Source organism: Anthonomus grandis, chromosome 11, assembly GCF_022605725.1.
Source record: "Anthonomus grandis grandis chromosome 11, icAntGran1.3, whole genome shotgun sequence".
Lineage (NCBI taxonomy): Eukaryota > Metazoa > Arthropoda > Insecta > Coleoptera > Curculionidae > Anthonomus > Anthonomus grandis.
Genome location: NC_065556.1, coordinates 21554823 through 21575364, shown reverse-complemented (window position 1 = coordinate 21575364; position 20542 = coordinate 21554823). Strand labels below are relative to the sequence as shown.

The window sequence follows — 20542 nt, the reverse complement described above, 5'->3', positions numbered from 1 at the left end:
CTCAAACTCGGCGTTGTTCTATTTTTTTTGCAGCATAACTTGTCAAATCCAAAATGACTAATCAAAACTTGTCTTATCCATTTTTGTTTATTTATTTTAGCCGATTAAGGATATTCTACATTTAAATAAATTGATGAGAGTGTTTTCTAAAAACTCATTATTATTTATTTTTTGTCATTGATCCAAAGAAATAACTTTAGTAGAGGTTTTTCTGAATTTGCGTAGAACGACTTAACATGGATAAGACGAGTTTTGCTTTGAGACGCCTCAATTAAACATTTTTTATATATGATTTACACGAGCATCAAATAATATGAAAACATTTTGGACTTCAGTTTACATCAATTTTTCAAAAATCTTTTTTTTTTTAAATTTTTTTTATGAAAAAAAATCTATAATTTCTTGACTTTTTTTAATAAGACACTATACAATAATATAATAGTGGACTTTTAATAATCCCGGTTACTCCACATTATGCTTATTGATCTAAATATGTCTAAATAGACTGAAATATTAACAGATCTGTATCATGCTGGTTTAAGTAATCATTGTCTTATGATATTATTAATTTTCTCCCAACTATTGACTCTTAAAAAAAATTATAGTGTTTTTAAAAAAAGTTTTTTAAAAATACTTTTTTTTTTAATTTCAAGATAATTGTAGAGTTAAAAAAAAGTCGCATTTAATTCCGGTTAAACCGATAGTGAGAAAACAATTTTGTGTCAAGTCAAAGATCGTTTAAACACCCGCAATAAACCTTACAAATATTTAATAAAAATACACTTTTATATTTGGCTTTAACATTATAACAGCAATTACAAAATAGATTTACACGAATATAAAATATATATATATATTTTAACAATGAGTATATTGTGATTTATAATAATCTAGACTATAATCAAGATTAACAAAAATAAATTGCGCAAAAAAAATACAAATATTTATATATTTACATCGGATATTGGCACAACCATCAATACAAGCTTTATATTATCACGAGGCACATGCGGAAGCGCTTATATATTATTAGTGTAACTAGATAAAAATATATACAAATGTATGATGAGTTTTATATACTTCTTTGTCTTACACCTTTATATATTTACACACCTCGGTCTTTATCTAAGCTCGATTTGAATTTAATAACTTAAGCCTGTTATGGTGTTAGAGATTTATGGTTATATAATGTGTAAAACAAAGAAGAGCCTATATACAGTAGACTCGCGTTATACTGAACACACTGTCTAGTGAACTATTCTAAATAGTGAACAGACATTTTTTCCTTAATGTATTCTGCCAAGTGAACAAATTGATTCTCGAAATAGTAAACCCAATAGTTTTATTAGGTAAACAAACAAGACAAGAAAAAGATATTAAACGGTTTGTTTCTTTTCGGGCAATTAGTTTTCTTTAGTATTTGGGTGCAGTAGGTCGCGTCACGCCGCCAGAATAATTATGGCAAAAATTAGAAAGCATTTAACCCTAAGCGATAAAGCCAAAATATTAGAAGAATTAAAGAAAGGTGTCGGAGTGACCGTTTTGTCTAGACAATATGGTGTTGCTAAATCCACTATATGCGCGATTCGTCACAGAAGGATAAAGATTTTGAAACGAGTCAAAAGTACTTTCACAGGACCTGGAAAAGCGAAAAGTTTGAGACAATCAGAGTGTCCTAGAATGGAAAAAGCTTCATATAAGTGGTTCTTAAAAACAAGAGAAATTTTCCGGCAACTGGTTTAATGATCCAAGAGAAGACCAAGTTACTTCACAGTCAATACAAGGAATCTCCTTCTTTTAATGCGAGCAGTGGTTGGATGCAAAAGTATAAAAAACGTTTTGGAATACGCTTCCTAACGATTTCAGGAGAAAAATTATCGTCAGAACCCGAGCTTGTTGATCCTTTTAAAAGAACTTAACGCCTAAAAATAAATGAGCTTCAGCTAACAAAAGAACAGATTTACAATGCCAATGAAACTGGTTTGTATTGGAAACTTCTGTCCGGAAAGACATATGTAGCTCGCGAAGAAAAAACTGCCCCAGGTAGGAAAACCGAGAAACAAAGAGTGACTTTTCTAGCATGCACAAACGCGGCAGGTACTCACATAGTTAAACCAATAATTATTGGGAAAGCAAAAAATCCACGTTCCTTTCGAAATTTTAACTGTCCCGTCCATTATAGAAACTCCAAAACTGCTTGGATGACGGCAGCAATTTTCAAAGAATGGTTTCACCGAATGTTTATTCCTGAGGTAAGTTTTGTCATAGGAAGACGTTTTAAATTTTACCATCTTTGTATCTCGAGAATTAGAAAAAATGGTTTCAGTCCTTTTGGACTACGATTTTTACAAATTTACGCCCTTTTTTTATTCCTTTTAAGAATTTAAACTTATTATTCTAGCATTTGTTCTTGTCTTAGGTTACGGAATTCCTACAGAGCCAAAACCTTCCAGTTAAAGCCATGCTTTTGTTGGACAACGCAGCAAGCCATCCACCTGCAGAACAGCTAAGAAGTGATGATGGTTCCATTTTCACTGTTTATATGCCAACTAACGTTACGCCGCTAATCCAGCCAATGGACCAAAACGCTATTCGTCTGACAAAACTATTTTATCGAAAAAGTTTGTTATCACAAATTGTTGGAACTAACCAGGATATCGGAGAGGCTCTAAAACATATTTCGTTAAAGGACGCCATTCTAAATTTGGCTTTGGCGTGGAGAAATTTAAGGCCTGAAGCTATAGAAAAATGCTGGCATAATTTACTTTCACCATTAGCCGACGAAGTTGACGATGAGGAAGATAACATCCCCTTAAGTGTTTTACGGAGCCGAATAAGAAATGAAGACATTGACACAGTGAGATCAGAAATCATTACTTTATTGCAGACTTTTAATACAGAAGTTCATATTCAACCTATTGATGTAGACGATTGGAATAAAGATAAATTACCTGACACAAAAGAAACTAATGACCAAAGTGAAAGTGATGGAAACGATCAAGACGATGGAGTACAAGAAGAAATGGTACTAAATAAGGAACGAGTGACAACAAATTCGGCAATAAAGTCGATTAACAACATCCTTCAATGGGCCGAAGAACATGAAGATAAAGTGGAATATTCTAGTATACTCGTTTTACAAAACTTAAAGAATACGATGGTACAAACAGGACTAAAAACAAAAATGCAAACAAAAACTACTTCATTTTTTGAAAAAATAGATTAGATTGCCGTTTTTTTATTTTATTTTAATTACATATGTAATATTTTTTCTGTTTCGCATTAATAAAGTTAGTTTTCTAAAGACAAACGTTGCTTTAATACGTACATTAAAAAAAAATTTGATAGAGTGAACAAATCGATATAGTGAACTGGATGTGCATTAATTAGTTCACTATATCGCGAGTCTACTGTATATTATTTTATCAGCAAATAAATGACAAATAAATAAAAATAATTATATATTGCACCATTTTTAAATTTTTTTTTTTTTGCAAAAAGTGTGTTAATTATTAAGGTTTTTAACCAATGAGAGTCAGATGAATGATTATGATGTTCGACGTTCGGCCCGATTTTATTTGGTCTTCTTCAGGTTATTCAGAAAATTGAAGAATTTGCAGTTTTTTATTGCAGCTTATCAAAATTCTAAAATATTTGTTATAAAGAAAGACAGATAAGAATATAAATAATAATTATTTATCTCATATTTAAATTTTTTATTTATCTTCTTTTCTCGAACTGTTTTAAGCCCTTTTGGTTATTTTTTTCACATGTAACTAAGTTTTAATATTTTTTAACTGTTTAGTAAGAAAATTGATAGTATCAATGACAAAAAAAATAAAAAACAGAAATTAGTTGAGCACTACCAAAAGTATCTAATATAAAAGCGAATAAGAAAATAATAATTTTTTATTTACTTAATGTATAGCGTTATGCCACTGGCATTCAAAATTTACTAAAAGAGATTTGGAAATGCGAATTTAAAAAGGATAATTTATTTATTTTTTTATTTAAAAAAATACTGGAAAATTAAAGAACGTTTAATAAATTGGAAACCTTTCCTGTAATTCTTAATTTAATTCTTTCATTTAAAAGGAATCAGAAAGTTACGTGTAAAGGGAAGTTCTGAGATTAAAAAGAAGAGTTGGGAAATTCCCGGAAACTTAAAGCATTCTAGAAGTTTTATTTACTTTAAATATGTTTTTTAAGGAGAGTTTTCCGTTTATAGAAGATTTTCTTATCCAGTAAGAAAGTATTTTACTTAAAAAGTAAAATAAAACACGTACGGGTTCATAGAGAAGCTCCTGGTCCTTAAAAGCTCAATTTCATGAAAACCAATAAACATAGGTGTGTAAAAGAAACCCTAAATGACTAAGAAATCATTGAGCTACAAATTTTATTAAAGATTAAATTCTTTCCAAGGAGGCTTTTCCAGTTATACACTTTCTACTGTCTTGTCTAGTTAAAAAGTAAATAAAATATATAGGTATTCATAGAGTAATTCCTAGCGCTAAATAGCTAATTTTCATGAAAAACAATAAACGTAGATAAGTAAAACAAAGTCAATAAAACCAAGTCTTTTGACATTAAAAAAGGAGGTTAGGAAATTGCAAACATTTCTGCGAAACTTCGGGAATTCTCGAAAGTTTCAGGAAATTCACATTTGAAGAGTGAAATATGCAAAAGGGTCCAAATGCCATTTTTCTCAAAATGCGTTTTAATGAAGTTTTGGGGTCTATGCGCCACTAGAAACTTGCACTAAATAATTTATGTTTCTTTGCTGCCATCTTGATGATATTATTAAGAATCTTTTACAAACAGGCCCAAGTGCCCTTAATATTGCACATCATGCACATGTTCATTTTAACGTTACTTTTTGTTTTAGATTGTAAACAACTGCTTTTTCGTCGCTGTTATTATTTTTTGTGTCTAAAAATGAGTGAGAAATTGCAAATAATAAGTGAAAATATTGAAAGTGTTCCATCTACAAGCATGGATAACATACCAATAGACATTCAAAGGAAAAAATGGAGCAAAACCGCTGACGTTCGTAGAGATAGCCAAGTAAAAAGAAACAGTGGACTACCTTTCAAAAAGAAAGAATCCTTTGTTCCAGGGAAGAAGGGCCCTTCTGAGGTATGCCAATTTTCAATTTTTTTGGCTTATTATGTGTCTCATCTTATCTTAATTCCCAGGTATCCTGTAAGTGCAACTTTGCTTGCAAGGCGTTGACACTCGAGGCAAGAAACCAAGTTCTTCGAAAGTTCTGGGACCATGGGCAATATGCTGAACAACAGAATTTTTTGATGCATTTAATAGAATGTGATAACATAAAGCGCAGAAGACATGGCACTTATGAGACCCCGGAAGCTAGCAGGAGGCAACGTACCTATAGATATTATTTATTTCTTCCTGGAAACTCTAAGTTGGAGGTTTGTAGAAAGACATTTTGTGATACTTTTTCGATTGGAGTAAAAAGAGTGAAACTTGCTAAATGCAGTGACATTATATTGCGTGAAAAACGAGGAGGAAAACGTAGCAGAAGAGATTATTCGTGAAAATCAAAAATCATTGAGTTTATATCCTCAATCCCAACACGAAAAAGTCATTATGGAAGAGAGAAAAGTTCCAAAAATTATTTGTCTGAAGATCTTAGCATCCGGAAACTTCATGCAGCTTTTCTTTTAAAATATACCGAAAATAATACTGCACCACCTGCATCGAGGCAATGGTTTAATAACATCTTCAAACATCAGTTCAATCTTTCCTTTGGCCCTCCAAGGGTCGATACCTGTCCCAAGTGCGACCTATATAAAGTTGATTTGAGAAAAGCTGCCAACCCCGTACAAAAAAAGGACGTGCAATTGAAACAAAAATTACATCATAAGAAAGCAGAAGTTGCACAAAAAATTATGAGCAATGATTGCAAGATTGCAAAATTGGAAGAGTCTCCTTGCATCATTTCTTTTGATTTACAAAAACAGTTCTATATACCTTCTTTGGCACACACTCAGATGTATTACAGTCGCCAATTAGCTTGTGTGAACTTTGGTATACACCATGAAGATAAGGGAACGGGATTCTTTTATCTTGGGGATGAAACTACTGGAAAACGTGGTTGCAACGAAATAGGTTCTTGTATTTTTGACTTTCTGACAAATCAACTAAAGACTTCCAAAAAGTCGTTGGTTGTATGGTCTGACAACTGAGGAGGTCAAAATAAAAATCAAGGAATCTTAGCAGTCTAAATTACTCTTGTTGCCAAAGGAGTTTTTGATGAAATTCTGCACAAATTCCCACAAACAGGACATACGTTCCTGTGTTGTGATACGGACTTCGGACTAATAGAAAAAGTGAGAAGAAAGAAGAAACCCGAAGTTCCACGTGATTTAATCAAAATAATTACGAGCGCCAGACAAAACAATCCCTTTACAGTCAAGCACACGGGAAATTTCTTTGCCTGGATGTTATTGGCAAAAGAGACTCTACAAACTGATAATCTTGGAATAACGCAGGTCGTAATGATTAAAATAGATGCAAATCTGTTACAAGAGGGTTCTGTTGAAGTAAAAACTAACTACTCTTTAGTTTTAAACTAACTACGATTTAGCACCATACCGCAAAGTGAATATTTTTAAGGCACATACTACCATAGAGTATTTTAAAGACCTAGCTGTAAAATGTTCTGATTCAAATCCTAAAAAAGAAATTAAGAATATGGTACCTCATCTAAAGACGAAGAACCAAGTTTTTTTATGAAGAGCTTATACAAAAGATGAGTAAACACGCAAACTAACGTTCGAATATGTTATTATTTAAAATAGTTTAGTTTTAAAAAGAGTTTAGAAGTTACTTTGAGTTTGAAATAATATTAGCACTTGGGCCGTTTTGACATTAAATTTGAAAAATAAAACTTTTTTTGTAAAATTTGTACATTTTGTATTTGACGCTTTGATTTTGCCTGTCCTGAACATAATAAAAACGGTTAATACAAAAGGGTTGGTTTTAATTTATGTTGTTTCAAAACGTTTTTGTCGCTACTGTAAAATTTGTGAAATGGCACTTGGATCCTTTTGCATATTTCACTCTTCATTTATGCTTATATAGCAAACAAAAAATGTGAATTTATAGTGAATTAGTTACAATAAAAGATATGTGAAGTAATTTTCAGAAATTTACATTATGCAATTTTCTTTATGCGAAAAGTGCTTAAAATCTTTGATTGCTTAGAAGTTCTGGGGTTTCGCAGGAATTTCGTTAAAAAATCCAGTTTTTCCTCGAAATTCCCTAAAATTCCTAGACGTTTTTGTAAATCGTCTTGAGCGTATAATGTTACCTTTTTTGAAGACATAAATCATAGTCATTCCTATTTTTTTAAGGAAGAAAATGCCAGGAATAAAAGAGTTAATAAGGTAGATATTTCTTGCCATACCATAAAACTGGAAAATGTATAAAACACAATTATAAAAAGAGAATGAAAAGAATTGAATCAAAAAGATATTTTTGTTTACTTCAGAAATATTGCAAGAATTTATAGGAAAGAAGTAAAATTTCTTGCTTTTTTTCCTGATTTAATCCTTCAAATAATTCAAAGCGATTTATTGGAATTACAATGTTTTTTTTTGTCATTAAAAGAAAAGGTGGGGAAATTGCAACACAAAAACTGAATTCTGGTAACTTTTTCTAATAAGTAATTGGCACAAAAAGAATTATTTCATTCCAGGGAGTTGACAATGAAGTACAGCATCACCAAAAAAAAACACAAATTGTAAAATGTTATCGAAAATTATAAATTAAAGAAATTCCAGGAAATTTAAAAGAGGTTTTAGCAACATTCACTGTTATAGCCCACTTTTTTTTAAATTTTTACTTGATTGCAAAAATAAATAAATAAAACGGAAATAGGTGAAAATAAAGACATAAAAGACTAAAGAAAAATGGAACAAAACTTTAAAAGGAAACTTTTAAATGATATTTTACGGTACCCATCACAACATTTCCTGTCTCCCTTTCTCTCATTAGATTTGGAATTAAACAAAATTTAAGGTTATGGCTAATAATATAACTATTTTCATTTAAAAGTTCCTTAATTAATCTACTGCAATAAAAATCAATTTTTTGGTGTAATAAACTATACTAACTCGGCACGGCCACCGCGGTTTTTTTCTCGGCTTTCTTCTTCTTCTTCTTACCGATCGAAAATAGTGTTTTCTTCTCTTTTTGGGGACCAACAGGTTTTTCCTGGGCGCTATCAAGAGTCCTCAAGGTCCTTTCTTCCTGCTCCATCGGAGTGTTAATTTGCTCACTTCTCCTACAATACAACGACAATTAAACATCTTTATATTTCTTAAACCCAACTTGCAACTTACCTAGACATCAAGGAGTTAAAGTAAGTTAAAAGTTTATTTTTCGGTTTTGGTGATACGGAAGTGTCCTCCCCACTTCCGGCCGCCGGAATATCGGGAATGCTTTGCAGGGTTACCGATCTGCCGCTAACTCCATTTCCGGTAGCCAACATGGCCGGACTGGGTTGAACTACTGGAGCTGATCTGAATCTTGACTGTATAGAAGATGATTGTGGAACTCTTCTTCTTATATGAAATTTAGTGTTTTAATTTTTTAAAAATTAGGAATATTTGGTATAATACCTTTCAAGGTTTTGCTGAGCCGTTATATTTGAATACAGTTTGCCCCAAAAGTCTCCTCCCAACGGTTTTCCGTTCGTTCGATAATCTAACTTGTAGTAAACCGAGATGTGTGCAGGCAGTGTGAGATAGTATGAATCACCATCTCCTTTATATAATACCGGGATAATTTTATTCAAGGGACGATCTAAAAGTTGCTGTGTGTTATATTATAAATGTAGGACTTTGTAGGTGTTATATACCTAAAGATATTTTTTGTGCTACACTGAACAAAAATGAGCCAATCTCGCTATCTAGAAATTTCCTGGACAGTATCGCAATGATGCTAAAGGTTCTGAAAATAAGATTATTTTCTTGGTTATTTATTCAGGTTTAAGGGCAATGTTTGAAATTTAAAAAAGCCATTTATCTCAGTATGTGTAAAATGCCTAATTTAAAAGCAAGTAGTGGAGCTCTTTAAGACCCAAGTTTTCCTTAAGGGTATTTAACCCTTGGTTCTGTTCGGTATGTTCCAACCTTGAATTAATTTTTGATTTTGTTCCAGGCATCTCTTATTCAACTGATTTTTGGAGAGATTTATGATTTTGATGAGTAAAGGCTCTCCTGTATTAAGAAATTCAATATCATCTTATCCTCTGTATTGAAAAACTGACAGTTATTCATGCAATTATATTTGAAAAAGCCTTTAAGGAATCTTAGTTTTCCTTAAATATTTTGACCTCTGGGGCCTTTTAAATAAGGCCTATTTTTTAATTTCGTTCCAGACATCTCTGATTTGACTGATTTTTAAAGAAATGTATGATTTGCATGTGTAAAGGCTCTCCTGTAATAAGAAATTCAGTGTCATCTTATCCTATCTATTGGGGTACCACAGGTACCAGGACCGATATTATTCCTATTATATATAAATGATATGGTAAAAGTGTTTATAAGGTGTAAAGTTGTTTTGTTCGCAGATGATATAATGGCGCATATAGTAGGCAAAAACTTACAAGAAATGCAAGTGAATATAACAAATGAACTCAATAAGTTGTTTGATTGGCTTTGTGAAAATAAGTTAAGTTTAAATGCAGGAAAATCAAAACTCTGTGTATTCGCTAAGAAATCCAAAATAAGGCAAATAGAAATAGACAATATGAATATTACTGTAAATTGGAAAAACATTCACTATGGAAAAGAAATTAAATATCTCGGTACTATTCTAGATGCTAACTTAAATTTTAATGCAGATGCAGACTACATAATGTGAAAAAAGTCTAAAAAGGTTGGATTTACTATGAGAGTGGGAAAAATGCATATTAAATTACTTCTTCTCAACACAATTGCACGGTCTACCCCAATACAGGATTAAGCAATTACAAATAATCCAAAATAAATCTATGAGACTGATATTGAGATGTAATCGTTATACAACTGTCAATTCTATGCTAGGTGTCCTTAGTATGAGGTCTGTAAGTCAACATATAATGTTTATTTGTTTATATTTAAATTAAAACGTCTTTTGCTACCTAACTATATCTGTGATAAGTTAAGAGTCCTTGGACATGTTTATAATTACCTAACTAGACACCGTACAGACTCATACTGATAAATAAATGCAACACTGGTCAAATGCTTAATTCAGTCTTATATAAAGGCTTAATCCAGTTAAATGAATTACCTGTGATTATTAAACCAATTTAAAAGGCTTTTGAGAAATTTGATTTTAGTTAAGGCATAGTAAGATCTTTTTTTTTAGATTTAGCTTTACTGTTTTAATATTATTATTTTACCTTTAGCTTTAATCATATTTTTATTTACACTTATTTTTTTATGTTAGTTTTTTTTACACTCTTTACTTATTGTAAATAATTCTTTTTTTTATATTAGTTATGATTACCATATTTATAGTTATTTTGTATGTAGCAATAATGCTAAATAAATACCTCCTTCATTCATTGGTTCAGAAACATGACCAATTCATGCAATTATATATGAAGAAGGCAGGCTCTTTCTGTATATTATAGACTTTTGAATAAATTTTTGATTTTATTCCAGGCATCTCTTACTTGACTGATTTTTGGAGAAATTTATGATTTTGATAAGTAAAGGCTTTCCTGTAATAAGAAATTCAATATCATCTTATCCTCTGTATTGAAAAACTGACAATTATTCATGCACTTATATTTAAAGGAGCTTTTAAGAAATCCCAATTTTTCCTTAAATATTTTGACCCCTAGAACCCTTTCTGCATGTTCCAGACTTGCGAATTAATAATTGATTTTCTTCCAGGTATCTCTTATTTGACTGATTTTGTTGATGACTGATTTTTGAGGTAATGTATGATTTTGATGAGTAAAGGCTCTCCTGTAATAAGAAAATCAAGATCATGTTATCCACTCTTTTAGAAAACTCTTGTAATTTTTCATTTCTCAAAAACCTTCAGGTATAGAAATGTACAGAGAGCCATGACTACTGTAAATATAGACAATAAGCGTAAAGTTTTCCCAAAATTTTGATTTTCTTTTAACAAATGCCATTCAATGATTTGAAACAATACTTTTACTTGTTTGACTCAAAAAGTATGACAAAAGCACCAAATCTTGTTGAAACTGCAACGGCTGCTACAAACTACTCTTTGAATAATTAATCACTTTCTAAGGACAAACCTCTTTACCATTGCACTTAAATAATAATTAATCTAAAAACATTTTAAGTGAGACTAACCTATAATCTAAAGGGAACAACACAAAGTCTCGGTCTCAAAAATATATATTAATTCTAACAGCAGGTTACAGATGTTTCGCTCATATTAAAAGCATCATCAGACCTTAAAACTCGACTACAATAATTACAGTTTTACAGTCACATTATACACACTGTGTCTATAATGTGACCGTAAAACATGTTAGAATTAATAAATACTTTTGAGACCGAGACTTTGTGTAGTTCCCTTTAGATTATTGAATCTAGGTCTCTTTGAGAAAATGGACGACATCTTTCGGACTAACCTATGTTCCATAATATTTGAAATAGCAGTGTGTTCAGGTACTCCGGCTAAAAGCTCCTCTTTCGTGCACAAATGTAGATTATAAGGTTCCCCTTCTAAAGTCCCAATTACATTCGAAGCAAAATCAACATCGTCGTCATCATACAGAACGTAAGCGTCATATTTTTGTAAGTGTAAACCTAAGCGGGCCGCTTGGGAATCGGCCGTAGTTAATAATTTGTTGCTCTGTTCGTTGCCGATGGTCGAAGTAAACGTGCTGAGGCTGGTCGATGAGGTCTCTTTGAATTTTTCGATATCTTTGGCTAAAAACAGAACATAAGTGTAGATAAGTGTACAGATTTTTGCATAAAAAAAGATATATTTCAATCTTGACATTACAAGAACATAACTGGAATGTTAATGGAATGCGCAATATTTTTTAGTTCTAACAATTTATAACATAGAATAATAAGCAATCTTTGAATCACCTTAACGGGGACTGACAGGTGTCACCTTTTGACAGACATGAATCTTGAGAGTTTGGTGTTGAGGTAAAAAATTCAGTATTGATTCTTGAGTACCAACTGAGATTTGGATAAGGAAGGCCATGTATAAAATAAAGTTACTATAAACGCTCATTTTAATAAATACTTTCTGATTCTTTGGTATTACTCTGTGTTTAATTATTGTGATGTAGTATATGACCCTTGCACAATGGCTACAGATAGTAGTTGTAGAGCATGGTTTTGTAAATGGTTTTTTGTTCATGTGCTTGTTTGTGCTTATTAAATATCTTTAAAGTATAATATCATTATTTAAGGCTATAATTTTATTTCATTTTTAAATTTTGTAGTCTTATTTTATATGCGTCTTTCCCGAGGAAAATAGTTACACTCAGAACTGATCAATCAAATGAGGTATGCTAGTTCAATAATGATCTTAAAGAAATGATAGAATTCTTGTGCTTTTTAACAGTAGGCAGTATAATAGAGCTAATAATGTACAAACATACAACAGTTTTAAACTAAGGTATAAAAGGGCAATTCTGGAAGCAAAGAGCGCAGCAGATCGGGTCAGATAGTCTCTGCAGCTAATGCTGTGGGGTTTAATAATTTAAATGTTTGTGGGGTATAATTAACAAAATTTAACGGATTTAAGTTTACTTTTTCTCAAACATAGCAAAATATTGAATTGAAAATATGCCTCAAGCTAAAACTGATATAGATAATAACAGACCACCACTTACAAAATTGTTGTTTGTAATTTGTGCATAAAAGAGGGCAAATTTCCAAGGGAACGAACAAAAAAAACAATGTTTAGCAATTTAAGTGTGTTATGTATATTTTTAATAATGTATGTTCTGGTTATGTATGTAACACATATTGCTAAATAAATATTTATTATTATTTGAAAAAGAAATGGTGAAAATTTATGGTGGTTAAACTGTATAACAAACTTTTCAATTAAATAAAAACTCTATCTATTAATTCGTTTAAAGTAACCGTTTAACATCTATTAACAACTAACGTTTTTTAAAGTGTCAACGAATAAATTTTTATAAAACAAAACAATTTTTGAAATACCAAATTGTAAGATTTATCTTATATTTTATGTTTTTCTTTTTCTATTTTTTTATTAAACATACATATGTATTTACCATGAATATTGTATTTTACATTACATATGTTGGTATCTCATTTATATTTCGGTAAATTGTTAAGATTGCTTTTATGAGGTAGCTATCCAAAGGTTAAATGAAAAATGAGACATCTGAATTACTTAAAGCTTCTATGTCAGCTTACCCCTTTAAAAGTTTTTTCCAGCTCCTTATATATTTGCATCAACCTACAATTTATTGCTATTAACTTGTAACTTATTTAGAAAAAAGCCTTGCTAGAACGAGTCTATTTTGCCTAAAATTTCATTAAGTAATTCTTAAACAATTATTATTAAAAAAAACCTTGATACAGTGCAAAATAGTTATAGATCGAATTATTCATTGGTTGCCTAGACTCAGATTTAATGAACATGAAAGTGTTTGAGATAAAGTTAAACAAAAATTCAAGAGACTCTAACATATATTCTCTGTACTGACTTTTTTTTAGAGCCTTTAAATTTTCATTGTTTATAATTGTCTTTTTTCTATATCAATGTCATTAATATACATAGATTCAAAAATTTCAACAAATTCATTAACAAACCTGAATAAGTTCTTTACATATGAATACAACTTAAAACTACCTGACATAATGAAGATAATTTGAATAGTTAAATATCACTTTATTTTTGATATTATCCTGCAAGCGAATATTTCCAATATAAAGATTTTGTCTTCTTCAATTCTAAAAAGGAATAAAGGATTTCTTTTTTAGAAGTGAAATGATCTATTTATTAAACCACACAGGATACTGCTTATCAAATTCTGTCAATTTAGAAATACATTGACTTAAAGAATAATTTCAAAAATATTATAGAAATAGTCTATGTTTTATTGACATCACTCAAATGCTTTGAGAAATCACACATACATCAATAAAAAATTTGCTTTTTTAAAGTTAGTGAATTAGTTACAGAAGCACTATTTAATGAGGTTTTAATAAGATCAAGAATTACATTATTTCTGATCTTATTTATTTGACATAAGTTTTTAAAAGTTAAAAATGATTTAAGAGCATTTCAATTCTGATAATTAGCTGTGTTATAATCCCCTAAATCCATTATTTTATTATTTGTACAATTATTAATAGTGTCAAGTTGCGCGAAGATGTAACATGGACTAGCTGGGATAATATATACCAATGTTCATCAAAGATTTAAAGTTCATATACAATATAAGATTCATTAATAGCAATATCTCCACCTTGTTTTTTGCCGGTAATTAATTTGTTTCTATCTTTTCTAAAATATACTTGTTCGCATTAAGGTTATCAATGGGGTTAATATTTGGGATTTACACATCTTTTAGAGACTAGAGGGAAGAAGACTAGAGCCATTGAAAGTATTATCCAAAGTAATTTTAGTATTTATAATATTCCACTAAGATTTTATAGGATTTGTAGTTTTGAATAAAATCACTGTTGGAATTAGTATTTTTTAGATTAAAGTCATAAAACAATTACCAAATAACACATTAAAAATCAGAAACACATAAAGCAAATGTATAAATAATGTATAGGGATGTATAATGTATTGTAGATTTACCTCGACAAAGAAGATTCTCTCTTTAAGGTTTACTCTTTTAAGAAATTTCTGAAATGTTTGATAATGTACAAAGATGCAAGGATTATTAGATTTAAGCCAATAAATTATGTCTACATGAATCCCTTTTTTTGTTAAAATTGTGTTTGGCAATTGTAGTGTGTAAGAATCTGTCTTCTAGTGTTTGTCTCACAGATACTTAATTTGCTGCAAATTTTTCAGATTTTTTACTGATACATAAAAGTTACTTCATTGATGGTGGCACATGCCAGTCTTACCTCAAATAGCAAGAAACTTATCAAGTTTTTTGAAAATCACCTGAATTGCAAAAATGACAAAAAAAAACTGCCATTTTTAATCGGACCTCGTAGATTCATTAAACGTGCGGATAAAATGTCCAAAGGCCCCCCGATTCGTTGGAGACTGTAAACTTAATTAGCCGTCAGGTTCGAAAATAACGAAGGCACCCTTGCACGGAATTTGCTAATCAGAAAAATCAATCAGCATTGATGAGAAAGGCGAACAAACGAAGTAGGCCGCAATTTACGGCGAGTGATTGCGGGTTGGCCGTATATACGATGATGATTTAAGTACCTTCGGACGCCATCTTAAGATTTGTGGCTGATGGATGGTAAAGTTGCACGCCACGGGGTGTATATTGTCTCCGGTTGATTTGTGGATCCATGTTTAATCTTACAGAATAATTGCTACAAGTATTGTGGGATTGGCCTAGGGATCCGTAACCTATCGATTATTTTAATTGTTGATGTCTTGGGGAAGTTCTAATTAGCAGTTGGGAATACAAGGAGGGCATTTGATTGATTGTTCTATACTAAGTTGGTCACAAATGAAGGGAAACCGGTTACTCCCAAATTTTTGTCTTGCTTGTTCACTGGAATTGTTAATGATTTATGCTAACGAACTCATCCAGCCAAAATATGATAAATATGGTACATAGTAAAGTTTATCACCAATTAATATCTAAAGCAGATGAATCTTTGGCAGTTATGTCTTGGTTTGTGGTGAATAGATTAAGGTTAAACAAAGAGAAAACAAATTAATAAAAAACTTAAAAAAATTGGCTATTATAGCAGTTAGCAAATACATATATGAATGAAAGTTCTATGAAGACTGTACTTTCCAAATTTTGAGTCTATTTTCAAATATAGGATTATTTTCTGGGGAAAGAATGAAGTGTTATAAAATATTTTTCCAATACAAAAAAGGTTAGTAAGAATAATTAAGAAAGGGCTATTTAGAGAGCTGTAGATCAGTGTTTAAGAGCATGGGTATTATGTTTATATATGCAGTATACACTTATGAGATACCCTTTGATACCCTTATGATTACCCTTATGATACCCTTTATGCTTTTTCACCTCAATAAAAACTTGTTTGAGTCCAAACCAGGACAGCAGTACATCACAAGAACATTTTATTATAAATATTTATAAGCTTTTCTCTCAATAGAAAAATGTCGAATGAAAATTAGATAATTTAGAACAATATTGTTTGAATGATTTTGATTTTTGTATAGGTGTATAATATTTAGTAGCAGGATGATTTCTTGACGTCATTCCATTACATATACCTAGTATTTGTTATGTGATCTGAAATAAACGAACTTTATTATTTATTAGAATTATTATTATAAAGTTAAAAGGGACCGAAATAAAGCTACATCACAAAACATCATATTGTTACAGGTCATTTGATGCCAGCATATTGTTTCGAAAAATCGGCTGAATTCAGTATATTATAATTAATGCATCATATTTCAGTAATCATAATTATGATTTCAAAAGATTTTTAGAAACTACAGCAATGTTTACAATAAATTTCATTGTAGCCTAAATATTCTGTAAATATTATTCATTGTTTTATACATTACAGCTTCATATGAGAACATAACACCTACATCAAATATTTGGCTATTTTTTGATTGTTGCATGTGGTAAATTACTGTGGTGGGAGTATTACCAAGGTGAAAACATTACTCAAAACTACCCACATTTTTTCCAAAAAAAAACTCATTTTACCAAAAATGTCTCTTTAAATTGAAAAATACCAAAAAATGCCAACCTAAGGTATCAAGGAAACTACTCCATGACTAAAGTTTTTAATGTGATGAAATATCCAATTTAATGAAAATTTGCACTTCTAAAGATTTTGTACAATTAAATTCTTCAATGGCTTGGGTATCACCCATTATGATGATCAATAGATAAGAATTAATGATTTCTTATTGCTAATTTAAATTTACCAATGAATTTTAATTCTATTCTGGATGAAAATATGACATTTTGATGACATTTCTTGATTAATCTACTGTGAGTCGTCACTTTTTCTGAAGCAAATATTGTGCATGATGTAGGTTTCTTTTCTCTTGATAGATATAGTCATCTTTTGTAATAATAGTAATTTAAACAAATGCAAGTTCACTGTTGTATTATTCAAGTATGGCATCCAAGCTGCAATAATTCAGGTTAGAAATTATACATTTTTTAAACATTGTTTTTACTGTCAGTGGTATTTAAGTCAGTATAGTATTATTGATCTCATTAAGTAGGTACTATAGAATTTGTAAAGCACTTTTATGCATGCTTTATTTAAAATACCATTTTTAGGATAGACCATTTTTTTGTCCATAACGAACTAAAAAGTAGCAGCATACAATCAGTTATTTTAAATTCAGGTATGACTGATCACTATCCCATCATATTAAGTATTAGCCCAAATAAAACTAAAATTTGGACAGACTCTAATATGAATGTATACTTTTTAAGAGAACCAAACATATGAGAGTACAAAATGGAATAAACTTCTTATTATCTCTATTTATTTTATTTATTTATTTATTAATGCAAAGATTTCATAAGAAACAGCATGCATAAAAAAATAAAGTTAAACTATAACAGTCAGTCATACAATTGTAACAAAATTGTATAAAATGGAACAAGTCAAATTTTAATTCACACACATTATCACAGCTGGCATACCTGTAACATATTAATATATAATAATTTTTAAAATTGCAATACCCATAAATTGTATTTTATAATGGTATAATGTTAAACATGTATAAAAATTCTGAAATATCTAATATTTTGTACAGATGTAAGACATTCATAGATTCTACAATTATTTATTCTATATACAGTGCCGGCCAAAAGTGGAGAAATTTTTAATATTTTAATTTTTTTCTTATTAAAACTAATTCGAAGTAATTGTAAATAATGTTTATGGTTATATCTAGTAGTGACGAAAATAATTAGAAAAAAAAATTGAAAACAAATAATTTATTACAAAATATGCAAACAAAATTTATTTTCTCTAAGGACAAAAATGGAGATACTTTTTATTTTTATGACATAATTATGTTATAATACAAAATGTGGATAAAAGCACACTAATACTTTGTGGCATAACCGTTATTCTTCACAACTTCACTACACCGTCTTGGCATAGATTCAAGAAGATTGTGTATAATATCTCCGGAAATTTCACTCCATGCTTCTTTTAGGACTTTGAATAATTCGTCTTTATTTCGGAACTTATTCGGACTTTTTTTGGTCGAACTTTTTTGTCTAGGTGCTCTCACAAGTTCTCAATGGGATTTAAATCTGGACTTTGAGCTGGCCACTTCAGAACTTGAATTTGTTGAGAGGTTAGGAAATTTTTAACAATTTTAGAAGTGTGCTTGGGGTCGTTATCATGCTGGAATTTCCAAATTAACGGCAAATTATCCTCGGCGTAGGGAAGCATATTATTCCTTAAGATGTTTAGATAATATTGGCTATTCATGATCCCATCTATTCTCACCAGTGGACCAACGCCATGCCCGGAAAAACATCGATTGATCGAATTTGATTGTGGGAATAGTGTACTTGGGGTTGAATTTTTCATTCTCGGGACGTCTAACCCATCTCATACCATCTGACCCAAATAAATTGAACTTACTTTCATCTGATCATAAAACGTTTTTCCATTGATTATAGGTCCAATGTAAGTGTACTTTTGCGAATCTTAAACGAATTTGTCTATTTTTCGTTGAAATGAAAGGTTTTTTTACTGGTCTCCTGGCTTTTAAGTTGGAGTCACATAAATGTCTTCGAATAGATCGAACTGAAAGGGAAATGCTGGGATATGCCTTTTTTATATCTTCGGCGAAGAAAAATGGATTTCTCATAGAACATCGTCTAATTAGCTTGTCAGTTGCAGATGTTGTTTTTTTTTTGGTCTACCTGGCTTAGAGATGCTGGCAGTTGTGCCTCTAGTTTGCCACAATTTGATTTGGTTACAAATGACACTTTTATGAAGATGAAGTTTTCTAGTGATTGTTACTTGTTTCACTCCCACATTGTACTTCTCAATTATAAGTTTTTTTATTTGTTCAGATAAATTTATACCTCGAGGCATTTTAATACTAAATAGGCTTCTTAACAATCGAAAAGGAACTGCTTCAAACATTTAATTTAAAATATTTAATACAAAAAGTTTCTCTATTTATGCCCTCAATTAGAAAAACCATTGTTTACTATTTACATTCCTGTGGTAAATATTCAAACTGTTTTGGTATGAATTTATGGCTTAGGCAAGATAAACATTTTTAATACATGGTGTCACAAAAATTTTGAATAGATTATTAAATTAGAAAATAAATTAAAAGTTTCTCTACTTTTGGCCGGCACTGTATTTATAATAACCTAGAACAGAAATAAGTATTCTATTCTATTACATATTTACTCGATATTTACCATTTCCCAGAGCTTATTAATCAATTACCTCGGCTCTCCAAATTACTTTCTTCCTATTCCCACACTCTATACATATTATAGACTTAATAAATCTTATAGTTTGCACATTACCTAGTAGAGGCAAAACATCATCAACCACATCAGTCCGATCCAGTCTTTCCAAATACAATATGAGCTTCCCGATAGTGGCATCATTATTTTCATTGTTGTATTTCCACATTTGCAACAACTTAGCCGTCTGATTTTTAGCAGATTCTATGCTGGGTAATAAATGTGTTCCTATACCGCATAATGAAGCCAACCCCTCCCAGTTCCTTAATAGAAAATATGAATGAGTAATAAGTAAAGTTAGTTGAAAACCAAGATTACAGGGATAGATATTATATGTCCTAAAAGGCTCCCTGAGTTAAAGCACTATATATTACTATATATAGACTAAAAAGTTTGATTAGCTCTTATTGTAATAAGTTTTAACATAGAATTTCCCTGTGAACTATTGGTTTTCCCAAAGAAAACCAGTGATGTTACTAAAAATATAAGAACATAGTTCCATATGACAAAATTTGAGTACAAGAGTCATATAGAACAAGAAAGAAATGTCACTTACCGAGGAAGTCGATCATCATTCTTGATCACTTTAATGGGATTTAATAAATTTGATAACGTGTCTTCAGTTGCTAAACTAAGCACCCTAAGAGAAAGTTCAGCGTCAGGACTGTTCAGGAATTCATGTAAATTCATTATGATAAGTTATTTTAAAAGATGAACAGTTTTAGTGCAATTACTACTGAATTAATTAGGAAGGCCATTTACTGCATTGCGGAATCTGTTAGTGGACGGGGACCATTAGAGGGACTTTTCATATACCGTCAAGCAAACATTATAATGGATTATTAATGTATTAAGAGATAATTAGAGATTATCACTTGACTTAATTACAATGTTTACATACATTATTTCAATGACAGTGACATT

The 20542-nt window shown here is 30.5% G+C and overlaps 1 protein-coding gene across 2 annotated transcripts; it reads right to left on the bottom strand.

Annotated features, from left to right (window-relative positions):
- Positions 1-767: 767 nt before the first annotated feature.
- On the bottom strand, positions 768-20519 carry LOC126742072 (myeloid differentiation primary response protein MyD88). 2 transcript variants are annotated; one of them, XM_050448604.1, is made up of 7 exons: positions 20175-20519; positions 19679-19881; positions 11636-11936; positions 8888-8979; positions 8649-8832; positions 8370-8591; positions 768-8311 (listed from the first exon to the last, which is right to left on the bottom strand). In XM_050448604.1, the coding sequence occupies exons 1-7, from the start codon at positions 20306-20308 to the stop codon at positions 8137-8139; spliced, it is 1311 nt and encodes a 436-aa protein (XP_050304561.1). In that variant the 5' UTR covers positions 20309-20519; the 3' UTR covers positions 768-8136. The 2 variants fall into 2 exon arrangements, with proteins under 2 accessions (XP_050304561.1, XP_050304562.1); XM_050448605.1 differs by having other exon boundaries at positions 8370-8588.
- Between the last annotated feature and the right edge of the window lie 23 nt (positions 20520-20542).